At 54.3% G+C, this 12,287-nt stretch overlaps 1 protein-coding gene across 6 annotated transcripts in view; it reads right to left on the bottom strand.

Annotated features, from left to right (window-relative positions):
- The window catches only part of PASK (PAS domain containing serine/threonine kinase), a 39,625-nt gene that overhangs the window by 21,569 nt on the left and 5,769 nt on the right, over positions 1 to 12,287 (bottom strand). For all 6 annotated transcript variants that reach the window (XM_082631400.1, XM_082631399.1, XM_082631398.1 and 3 more), the window contains exons 2-7: positions 7,220 to 7,476; positions 5,241 to 5,473; positions 4,401 to 4,571; positions 3,551 to 3,691; positions 2,896 to 3,030; positions 812 to 1,072 (exon numbers count right to left, since the gene is read on the bottom strand). In XM_082631400.1, the coding sequence (XP_082487526.1) occupies positions 812 to 1,072; positions 2,896 to 3,030; positions 3,551 to 3,691; positions 4,401 to 4,571; positions 5,241 to 5,473; positions 7,220 to 7,415 (1,137 nt within the window). In that variant the 5' untranslated portion in view covers positions 7,416 to 7,476. The remainder of the gene's footprint in view (positions 1 to 811; positions 1,073 to 2,895; positions 3,031 to 3,550; positions 3,692 to 4,400; positions 4,572 to 5,240; positions 5,474 to 7,219; positions 7,477 to 12,287) is intronic.

Here is a 12,287-nt window from a genome sequence, read left to right as displayed (position 1 = left end):
GCCTCAAAAGAAGTTAAAGCTCTGGCTGGCTGGACGGGGTGCAGGGTTGGCTCCAGAAAGAGTGACAAGAGGGGACGGCTGCCTGTGGGGAACAAGGTGCTCAGTGGAAGGCTGTGGGGAACGCCGGGCCTGCACCCACATCTAGGAGCCAGTGCAGCCAGGTGCAGGGCCTGGGGCCAGGGGCAAGGGTGTCATTCAGGTGTCAAGAGCAACACATCATGCAGCAGCCTCTCCTTCCTGCATGAACCACCCCCCAAGTCGAGTGGGAGCCCGTGCCCCCTCCTCAGAAGTCCTAGAGGACTGCTGAGACCACCCACGGAAAGCCACTCCGAGGAAGCCTGAGATGCTCGCCTGCCCTCAGAGCCCAGCCCAATCCAAGGAAGAAGCTTCTAGAAACACCTTCCTCCCACCCTGACTCACAACGGACCCCAGGATGGTCAGAGGAGGTGTGGACAAGCCCCGGCCTGTGGGTGTGGAGCGAATCCGCACAGCTGTGACACACACCCTCATCCAATAACTCAGACCCGATCTTGCTTGGGACAGGCTTTGGGGTGAGAGAGCCCCTCCCCTCTCCTGGGGGGGCACATGGCACCCAAAGGCTTTGGGGGTAGCCCAGGGGGGGTCATCAAGTATTCCCTGTGGGGTCCAGATAAATGGGCACAGGCAGGGGAACAGGGCCATGAGCAGAGGCCTCCCTCTCTGGGCCCGAGTTCCCGCGGGGAAAGCTGGCGAGCTGGGCTAGAGGATGCAGAAGCACAGGCCTATGACGGGCCAAGACTGGCTTCCCCAAGGCGGGGTGGGGGAGAAGCACCTTGCCCAGCAGCTCATCCTTTCCGTAACCAAACAGCATCAGAGCAAAGCTGTGGTTGATCCCGTAGATGGTCCCGTCCGGCAGGAGGGTGATGAGCCCACTGATGGTGGAGAATACCCAGATGGATGCCGAGTAGCCCCCGTCAGGGGCCGCCTTGCCGTCTGCTGCCTCCTCGTTGCCGGGTTTAGAGTTCAGCTTTAAGCTCAGAGGGAAGGTGGTGCCATCCTTGGCTCTTCCAACAGACCTCTGAGTCTTGAGATTCTGAAAGAAAGACACACCACTGAGCTGACCACAGCACCTCCTATGGCCCAAGGCTTGAGCCTTTGCTGCTTTAGATTTACGTCCACCCATGCCCATTGGCGGGTGCCCCTCAAACACCTAACTCTCCACACTGCTCTTCCTTCCACTATCTCCCCGCACCACCCCTCTCTGCCCCAGGGAACGCAGAGCCCCGACCGGGAGCTGCGGCCGGGCCGGGGGACCTGAGTCCAGAACAGCCCGAGTGCAGAGCACACAGGGTCCATCAAGCAACGCGCCAGCCCTGCGGGAGGGAGCACCAGCGAGTTCCTCCCTGCTATCCACCCTGGACCACTGGTGCCCCCCAGCGCCCACCTCTGTAGGCGGCCCCAGCCCCTCACCCCCACCCTCTGTCGTCCAGCCTGGGGGGCAGTGGCTTCCCGTAGTTGCTGATCTCTGGGCGGCTCGTCCATCCCCCCTGCCTCCTTAGCTCCTCCGTCACCCATGCAACCAAGTCGTCGCATCACGTTTCTCTGCTCAAATACTTGGGCGTATCCGGTCTCCCAAGCCAATCTTGACTGTGCAGCCTCTAACCAGAGGCTTTCTGAGTCAGCTCCTTTCCTGGTCTCGAGACGGCAAGCTGGCCCAGGCCTCATGTCTACCCCTCACTCCATAGCGCCTGCCCCCTTCTCAGGGTCCACCCGCAAGACACAAGACCTGCAGAGGCCCGAGGCCTGAATGGGGGGGAGCTCCCACTGCATCAGCACAGCGTCCTGACCAGGGGCAGAACTCAAGACCCCAGGCTCTCCGTGGTAAGGGTGCAGGCCAGGCCCCAGGGAGCCCTGAGGAAAGAGGGGGCAGGGTGTCTGCCTCCACTTGCTGCTGGGGGTGTCAGGTGGCTCCAGCGTGGGGCTGCTGGGAGGGTGCTTCCCATTCTGGCACACACCTCTTGTGGCCACGTGCCTGGGGTGGGCAGAGGTTTGCTTATGTTCAGTTAAGCATAAGAGGCTGCCAAATAGTCCCCTAAAGTGGTCGTACCTACTGATGCTCCAGAGCTTTGGGGTCCAAGTGGTCCCACTGCTTTAGAACAGAATAAAGGACATAAAGAGAATAAGATACGGGGGGAGAGGTTTCCAATTGAGCTGGAAAGCCTAAAAACAGCAAAGCACCACCTCAGAGGGCTCAGCTCTTAGCCTAAGGCCAGTGGGAGAGCCAGGGAGTGCCTACAGGTGTCCCGAAAGAATCTCCTATTTCTTGCAGCAGCAGAGCCAGCTTCAGCCCCAAACCGACCATCCGGCCGACCCTGCCGGTCGCTGGGATGTGACATCAGGTGAATTCCCAGCAACGTGATTGCTTGTGTGAAGGCTGCGTGCTAGTTGGTAAATGGAGCACCTGGGAACTGGGAGGACCCAGATGATAAGAGAACCTTCAGCCCCAAACCTCCACTGCCCCCAAAGCTGCCGACTGACCCGCCTCCGTCTGACCTGCAGTCCTGCCTTGGGGGGAGACCTGCCACCCGCCAATTCCCCCTGCTCCTCTCAGCCCCCAGACCTCTCAATAAAGGGACCCCAGCAGGAGCTCCAGGGAGAGGACCAAGGGGCAGGAGCAGTCAGGCAGGGGGCCACGGAGGCTCTGAGCCTTGGTCAAGACTGCAGAGCCCAGACATCTCTAAGTGGAAGCTGTCCCGTTGTGTCCATGCACGGGCAACTCCTACTCTCACGAAGCCCGGCCTCCACCTGCAGGTCAGGGATTTGGGTCTAAGAACTTGATGGTCATCAGATAAAGAGACTCCAGCGGCCACGGGGCCCCAGCCACGACCAGGCAGTGCAGGTGGTCAGGGGTCCTACCTTGGGGATGTCCTCGCCAGGCGGAGGGAGCTGCACAGAAGGGATAAGGTCTGTGATGCGCTGCCCGACCACTTCCTCCGCAGATGTGAATCCATGCAGGTGGGCAAAGAGACCGTCACAGGACGTCACGGTTCCCTTGGAGGAAAAGTCAGCATTTTAAACCTTGTAATCAAAGTTTCTTGCGCGCTTCAGCTTTAAACCTCACTGAACTTCTGTGTCTTCAAGCTGAAGGCAAGGCTATCAGTGCTACCTCTCCCCCACAACCCGACCCCCACAAAGTGCCGCGGGCACAAAGAACGCCAGCCTCCTCCTCCTGCCGGGCGGCCCGAGACCCACGTTTCTCCAGGCGTCCGCGGGAGCCCATACGGCAACCACACCCACGCCTGCCTCTGAGCGCCGTCTGCGCCTCAGCCACCACTCGGACAGATGTACGTGTATCGCTTTATTGAAGTGTTGAAACAATCCTGTGAGTGTCAGGATTATATCCCAATTTTACAGGTGAGGGAACGGGGTCACAGGGAGACTGGGTTCCCTGCCCAAGTGCACACAGTTAGTCAGGGGGCTGCCGGGTCCAAACCCCCCAGAACCCCATGCCCTCTTTCTGCCCAAAGGCCCCAGTGGGGAGGCGACATGCAGCTGAGAAACACAGACTCACGTTGCTCTGGAAAGCCACCCAGGCCGAGACCCTCTCCACGGGCTCCAGCACGACCACACAGCAGAGGCTGTGCTCCTGCTTCACCCTCTTCATCCACACGGAGACTGGGATCTGCTCCCCACTGCGGCTCACGATGTCCACCTGGGGGCAGAGGGGCTCAGACCTGGCCAGAAACGGGCACGTGGGCATCCCTGACCGCTGCTCACCTGCCTCGCATTTCGGAAATTAACTGAAGTACAAACAAGGCTTCTGACACGTAACCTTACAGTCTCCGAGTGAATGAATGATCTATCGAAGAATAGGTTTTTTCCATCCGCAGCCTCGTAATGAAGCAGGGGAAAGAGCGGAGTCTGTAATTTCTTAAAGAACAGACACCAATACATGCAGAACGTCTGAATTTTCTTCTAGGTAGTCGTCTCGTGGACAGGTAGTTTTCTGGATGTAGTTGGTCCTAACTTGTTTTGGTGCCTGAGGCTCAGGGCTCAGCATCTAACATGCAGGTCAGCCCATCAACATCCGGCTTGGACACACACAGGGAGGCTCAAAGCTCCAGGGAAACCCTGCAGCCGTGCCAGCCCCTCCAAGACCATCAAACAAGCAGGGCGTGGAGATGTGGATGGGAGACAACAGAACCGTGCGACTCCTCGGGAACCTGGTGTGGGCCCTGCAGGCTTGCAAGGCGGTCAACGCTCCTCCTGATGCAGGAGGACCGGGGACACGCCAGGCCAGCAGCAGTACCGTCTCTGTTCCGACACGGCCTCCCCCCACCGCCCCAGTCGCTCCCCATGTCAAGGCTGAGGGCAGGACAGTGCCGGCAGCGACCACCGGCAGTCGAGAGGCCCACACTCACCACCGTGCCGAACACGACAGCGGCGCGGCCGTCGGCCTCCACGTGCTCCTCACTGAGGGCCCGCGCCACGTCGGAATCCGGCTTCAGGAAGAACTGTGTGAGCTTCTGGCCAATCAGGTCGTGGCTGCTGTACCCCAGGAGCCGGCAGGCTCTGTCGCTGGCCACCAGGATCTGAGGTCGCAGAGAGGAGGGCACCCGTGTCACCAGCAGCTCCTCTGGCTCCCGGACAGCCGAGGGGAAGGCAGCGAGGAGGTGGCGCAGGGATGGCCCAGCGACCTGTCCTTCCCGCCACGTCCTGCGGCCGTCGAGCTCCCAGCAGAGCCGCCCCGGGTCCTCCGGCGTCTCAACCGCGTGGAAACAAGAATGACCACCGGCCAGTGCAGCAGCGGCACTGAGACTGAAACCACCCACCCTTCACCCGCCGAGATGGACACACCATGTCGTGAAGACCAGGCGGGAGAGACGGGGACGCACGCCCCACGGCCTGCCTGCCTGAGAGTCTCAGCTCTTTGCACACAAACGTGCATGATGCAAACACATTTAATTCAAACACTGAATATCCAGGCCTATTTTAGTTGAGCCAGTGCTTGAGCAGAAGCATGAATAGGTAATGTGCTGCCTCCCTTTCCTTGAATCTCTGCCTTGATGACAGAATTCAATACGTTTCGACTGACTGACACTGAGGAAGGGTCTCCAAAGTCCTCACTCTTTTGCTACTATGCAGGTAGAACCAGCCCCTTTTCTCATTGCACCCGAAACACTCAAGTGCCTCTGTTTGAAGTTATAAGTTGAAGACACAGACCCCAAACTCACGGCTAGGTCACAAACCGAAGCACATACCTCTGTGGTCTTGGCGTCCACGGTGAACACGGCCTTGCTGGGGTTGCACACAGGGGCTGGGAGCGGAGGTGTGGACCACTCTGAGGACCAGCCCCGCAGCAGGGAGCAGCAGGACGTGCTGCCCAGGGACCCTGCCAGGTCCGCCTGTGCAGGCGCAGCCAGGCAGTGCGATTTGCTTGTGCAAATATTTTGGGCAGCCAGTGACGACAGACAGTAGGAGCTCCATCTGTCTTCTGGAAAGCAAAGGAAGGGACACTTTAAACCTTGCGTGGCTGAAACACACAAAACACACAGTCCCCACCTCTAGCTCCTGCAAAAGGATCCAAGGATGAAATTGACCTGCAGGGTTGATTCACACTCTCGATGTGCATCTGAACATTCCCCAGGGGGCGCCTAGACAACCACCACCCAGAAGCACAAAGGACCTCAACACTGTGCAAACAACCCTCTGAGGTCCCTTCCCACCCGCCCCTCCCAGGGGCATTGCTCCCATGCCCACTGGTCCAAGGCCCCCAGTCCCTCCAGCTGCTACCCCTCACCCGTCCCCGTGACGTCTCCCAGACCCCAGAGCTCCCTGCTGTCTCACCACCTGCGCTGGGTCTCCCTCCTCCTCCACCCACAGGCTCACTCCCCACCGCGGCTCCAGAAAGTCGGTTCTCGGCAACATCGCCAGCGGCTCCTGAGTCCCAGCGGTCAATTCCCAGGCCTCACCCCACCCTCCCCACGCCTCAGCAGCGCTGGGCCAGGAGGGCCGCTCCCCTCCTCCCAAACTGCCTGCCCTGCACAGGGCACCCTCTGCCCTCCACCTTCTCACCTCTCACCACTGCAGGACCCCAGGCTCAGCCTCAGAACCTCCAACCATCCCTGGTGGCTTTACACACACTTCACATAGACGTGTGCTGATGGCCCCCCACTCACACCCGCAGCCCCAACCCTCCCCTGGGCTCCAGATGCCGGCTCCCCCTCTTTCCCAGCTCAGTGTCAACTCCATCCTTCCAGCAGCTCAGAAACCAAACAAGCGAACATGACTCTTCCCTGCTCTCCGCTCTGGGCCCCTCAGAGAGGACGCCTGACTTTCCCAGTCAGTGGGCCCACCCTGACCATCCTTTGAGGCTAGAAACCACACGGTCATCTGCCCTGGGCCTCCTCTTCCCAGACAGCCGGTGCCAAGCTCAATCCCACCACCCTCGCGCCTCAGGACAAGCACTGAGACGCCAGCTCTGCCTCTTCTTCCCACCTCTCCCCGGCCAGCGCCCCCGGCTGGAGCCCTCACTTCCGGGGCAACTGCCCGCCTCACAGACCAGCGAGGCCACTGCCACAGCATCTGCCTCCTGAGCACAGCTGGCCCCTCCAGATCCTCCTCCCCTCTCCCCGAGACCAGACCCCGCCCCCCCGGCTTCCCCTGCAGCCCTTTCCCCCAGCTCCAGCCGCCTCCCCATTGCCCTAACAGGCTTCCCCGCGGTCCGGACCTCCCAGCCCCCAACAAGCACCTGCTGGCCCCCAGGTACCCCCTCCGATGAGGAGCCGCTGAGGCAGAGCAGCGCCTTCCTTCCGGCTGGGTCTGGGCCCCGCAGCCACCAGCTGATGCAGAGAAATAAGGAAGCGGGGGCAGTGGCACCTCCCACTTCTTGGCCAACCCCGGGCACTGCCACCCGCAAGCAGTCAGTCAGCATGCGCTGAACCCAGTGAATAAAACTGAGTCTGGCTCGCGCAGCCCACCCGGCCCAGCCCGGCCGTCTCACACACCCCAGAGCAAGAAACCCCGACCCTGGACCGCAGGCCAATTCCAACCGTCGCCTGAAAAGGAGTTTCCTGCACAAGAATCACAGCAGAACAAGCGTGACAGGAGAGGGTCCTACCGGCACCGCCTGAAACGAAGGCCCTTTCTCTGCAGGAGCAGAGCCCCTGAGTGGAGACCGGCGTGGCCCCCACTTTCACACGCAAGGCGGACGCCCCTGGCGATGAGAAGGGCTGCTTACCGGACAGCGCCATCCGGCTCTGGCAGAGCTTCGACAGCCTGTTCCTTCTGCTCGGCTGTCTGCGGACCAAGGACCAGGACTTGCTGGGCTCCGAGGCGGTCTGCGCGGCAGGGCCCTCTGGCGGCGCTGGCAGGGAGAGGCTCCCGCCCTGGCCCCGGCGGTCCTCTTCTGAGGCCATGGAGCCTCCGTCCCCCATAGGGAGCTGGCGGGCCAGCGGGACAGTCGTCCACCGGAAAATGAAGTGAACGGATCAGCGTCTGCAAGGCAACAACAAAGGCAGTTTAGCCAACGAGTTCTTCACAAGGCTGAGCTCAGCTCAGCCCCAAAAGACTCACAGGCACCCAAGAGCCATCCTGGGTCAGAGCCTACGAAGCAAGGATAGTCGGACGGAGAGAAGTGCATGGGAAGGGATGAGAAAGAGAGAAGGAAACGGGGGGAAAACCAGAACAGAGCGGGAAGGAGCCGTGAAGGACACTTTGCACTACAGTACAGATCCACTGCCAGGAGGCCCAGGCCAGGGGCCTTGATGAAGGAGGAGGCCAGGGCCAGGGCGACGTGCCCCTAGAGTCTACACCCCACTTCTGGATCACCTTCTGGGCATGCAGAACCCAGAGCTCCTGGCCAGAGGGCCTGGAGCCCACTCCCCAGACCTGCACCAGCCTCTTCCCCTCATCAGTCCTCCCATATTACAGCACCCACCGACCCAAGGACAGGCCGAGCAGCAGCCCTGCTCCAACGATAAGAAGGCAGAGGGAGACCAAGCTTCAACAGCAGGCCTCCCAACACAGGATGCCCTCCCTACACAGGATGCCCTCCCAACACAGGATGGACCTGGCAGCTGTCCCTTCCCACGCCACCACATTACAGCAAAGAACTCTAAGGAAGCCCAACCCACCCATCCCACCCTGGCTTCAAAGTCATCATAAAGATTCATCAGGGTAGGAGGGCAGTGCCTTTCACAGTGAACAGTTTGTGGGCTGATTTATCATTTTGCATACAGTGACAGCAATGTGGGGTCTCTGGTACGCTCATGCCCCAGGTCCCTCAGATGTTAACATTAGGGCCTGGCAATGCCCACCTAGGCTGCGCGCTGAGCTCGGTGGTATGGGGGGCCCCCTAGACAGAGGGAAAACTGGAGGTCCCACTAAGACCTGTGTGGAAGGATGATGACATCAAAACACACCACAGAGCTACATAAACAAAGGTCATTGCAGGTAGAGGAACAAAAATAGACACTAGAACATAATCAATTTCAGAAACAGACCGAAGGTACACTGGCACACAGTGAAGATCAGTAGGGCAGCATGTTCCCCAGCTCGGTGAGGCCCTGGACAGGCACCTGACCTTCCAGTTTCAGTTTCCTCATATGTAAAATGTGATTAACAATACTCCACACCTCATAATACTCTTTTGAGGATTCAGAGAACTAAGCTGGGGCTGGCACACTGTAAGTGCTTAATAACTGTGCTCTGCTAGTTTTAAATGGAATGAGAATAATTAGTTTGGGTCAAAGTGCATCCCTATGACTTTCCATGTGCAAAAATTAGTTCCAGATGAATTAAAGAACAAAAGACAAAAGTTCTAGAAAAAACATAAGACTAAGAATATAGTGGACTGGATTAACTCTTTGTGGCCCTTGCATTTTAGAACAACTAAGTCTCACCAAGAATATGGCTGCCATGGCATCTGTGAGCTACCTGAAAGTAGGAGAAACTTCCAAAAGGTAAAAATACACATGAGCTGAAACCAGAACTGGGAGAGTGAGTCACCTCAACAGACAAGAGAGTTACCCTTAGACTCCTAAAAGAAGCCAGGGACCCTTGAAGAGGGGCAGTGTGGCCCTAATTCAGTAGCACCCCCAAGACCCTGGCAAAAGCAATCCTCTCAGAAACAAAGCATCCTAAATAGAGGCCTGAGATTTTCCAAAGATTAAGATTAACCAAATATGCTCTCTGTCAAATAAACAGATAAGAAAACAAAATACCATGAGTGAAAGTCTGCAGAAAAATCAAACAACAAAGTCAGATACACAAGAAGATTAGATGGTAGAAATAACTGCAAATGTGTTTAAAACTATAAAAGATGGAGTCTTTTGCTCACGAAAGTGAGCAAACAAGTGTTTTTCAAAATAACTAGGAAGATATTGAAGGAATCAAACCAGCTTTCCAGAAATTAATTTTTTTTTAATCAGTAGAGCTTATGTTCAGTAGAACTGGAAGGTTATAGGAAACAGAGATTTTGCTCTTAAAGGTTGTGCACAGACTCTCACACACTCTGAAATCCAGCACAGAGGCAGTGGTTTCAAAGGAGCCTGGGTCAACCCACTTGTTGATCTTAGAGAGCCTCCTGGAAAGGCAGGGGGCAGCTGCGGTTCACCCTGGGCACTGGGACACTGGCTGGCGCCACTTCTGTGATCATGGTCCACAGTGCGGACCCCAGGGCTGGCGGGCACCGTTCTGGAATCCGCCCTCTAGCCCAGCAGCACCAGGTGCTCTGTCCATGCCACCAGCGTGCCCACAGCAACTTCACGTGGCTGGGCCTCACAAGCAGCTGGGCTGGGGCCCAGTTCCACACAGCAGCACACCCACAGCAGTGGGCCCCGCCACAAAAGAAGGGCGCACGCGGCCCACATAGGGAGCACCCCTGAAGCATCTGGCTCTGGTGGCCAGAGGGGAGTGTGCTGCTGAGTCCCACAGGACACCTCTCACATAAGGCCACTTCTCCAAGGTTGGGAGACATAACCAACCTACCTAAAACAAAGAAATAAAGATCAGCAAAATGAAGAGATAGAGGAATATATTCCTCAGAGAAAGGACTAAATGGATATGAGTAATCCACCTGACAAAAGACTCCAAGGTAATGATCATAAAGGTGCCCACAGGATCCAGGAGGAGAATGGATGAACACAGTGAGAGCTTCAACAGAGAGTGAGAAAATATACAGGAGGACCAATCAGAACTCAAGAATACAATAAATGAAAAAATACACTAGAAGGAATCAACAGTAGATTAGATGACAGAGGAACAGATCAGCGATCTGGAAGACAGAGTAGTAGAAATCACCCAAGCTGAACAGAGAAAATAAAAAAGAATTAATAAAAATGAGAATAGATTCAGGGACCTCTGGAACAACTACAAGCATACTAACATTCAAATTACAGGGGTTCCAGAAAGAGAAGGGAGAGAGAAAGGGCAGAGAACTTATTTGAAAAAATAATAGCAGAAAAATTCCTCAACCTGGGAAAGGAAACAGACATCCAGGTCCAGGAAGCATAGAAAACCCCAAAAAAGATGAACACAAAGAGATAGACACCAAGACACACTGTAATTAAAATGTCAAAAGTTAAAGATAAATAGAAAATCTTAAAAGCAGCAAGAGAAAAACCATTGGTTACATACAAAGGAATTCCCAGAAGACCATCAGCTGACTTTTCAGCAGAAATTCTGCAGGCCAGAAGGGAGTGGCACCATATATTCAAAGTGATGGGAGGAAAAAACCTACAACCGAGAATATTCTACTTGGCAAGGCTAACATTCAGATTTTAAGGAGAGGTGAGGAGTTTTACAGACAAGCAAAAGCTAAGCAAGTTCAGTATCACTAAACCAGCCTTGCAGAAATGTTAAAGGGACTTCCCTAAGCAGAAAAAAAAGGCCACAACTAGACATTTTTAAACTGTGAAAGAAAAAAATCCCAGTGGTAAAGGCAAACATAGAAAAGGCAGTGGATCAACCACTTATAAAGCTAGTAGAAAGGTTGAAAGACAAAAGTAGTAAAATCACCTATACCTATAATAAGTAGTTAAGGGATACACAAAATAAAAAGATGTGAAATATGACATCAGTAACATAAAATGTGGGATGGGGAGGCAGTAAAATGTAGGGCTTTTAGAATGCACTTGAACTTAATCAACTGTCAACTTAAAATAATCACATATACATATAGGTTGTTATATATGAATCTCATGACAATCACAAACAAAAAACCCTATAATACATAAACAAAAAGAAAGAAATAGAAACATAACACTAAAGATAGTCACAAAAATCACAAGGTAAGAGAGCAAGAGAAGAGGAAAGAAACAGAGAAGAACTACAAAAACAATCAGAAAACAATTAACAAAATGGCAATAAGTACATACCTATGAATAATTATTTTAAATGTAAGTGGACCAAATGCTCCAATCAAAAAACATAAAGTGGGCTTCCCTGGTGGCGCAAGTGGTTGAGAGTCCGCCTGCCGATGCAGGGGACACAGGTTCGTGCCCCAGTCTGGGAGGATCCCACATGCCGCGGAGCGGCTGCGCCCGTGAGCCATGGCCGCTGAGCCTGCGCGTCCGGAGCCTGTGCTCCGCAAGGGGAGAGGCCACAACAGTGAGAAGCCCGCGTACCGAAAAAAAAAAAAAAAAAAAAAAAAAAAAACATAAAGTGGCTGAATGAATGAAAAAACAAGATCCATATATATGCTGCCTACAAGAGACTCACTCCAGATCTAAAGACACTCACAGACAGAAAGTGAAGGAGCAAGAAAAAGGTACTTCATGCAAATGGAAATAAAAGAAAGTTAGGTAGAAATACTTATATCAGATAAAATAAACTTTAAAACAAAGACTGTAACAAGAGGCGAAGAAGCGCATTACAAAATGATAAAGTGACTCAATCCAACAGGAAGATATAACACTTGTAAATATATATACACCCAACCTAGGAGTACCTAAATACATAAAGCAAATATTAACAGACATGAAGGGAGATAAATAGGCGGTAACATAATAAGAGTAGAGGACTTTAACACCCCAGTCACATCAATGGACAGATCATCCAGACAGAAAATCAATAAGGAAACACTGGCCTTAAATGACACATTAGAGCAGACTGACTTAATAGACATATAGAGAAACTTCATCCAAAAACAGCACAATACACATTCTTTTCAAGTGCACATGGAACATTCTCCAGGATAGATCACATGAAAGGCCACAAACACACCTCAGTAAATTTAAGAAGACTGAAATCATATCAAGCATCTTTTCTGACCACAACATCATGAAATGAAAAATGAATTACAAGAA

The sequence above is a fragment of the Mesoplodon mirus genome (assembly GCF_964341445.2).
Source record: "Mesoplodon mirus genome assembly, chromosome: 8".
Taxonomy (NCBI): domain Eukaryota; kingdom Metazoa; phylum Chordata; class Mammalia; order Artiodactyla; family Ziphiidae; genus Mesoplodon; species Mesoplodon mirus.
The sequence above is the reverse complement of the archived record's forward strand: the minus strand, read 5'-3'. Positions and strand labels throughout refer to the sequence as shown.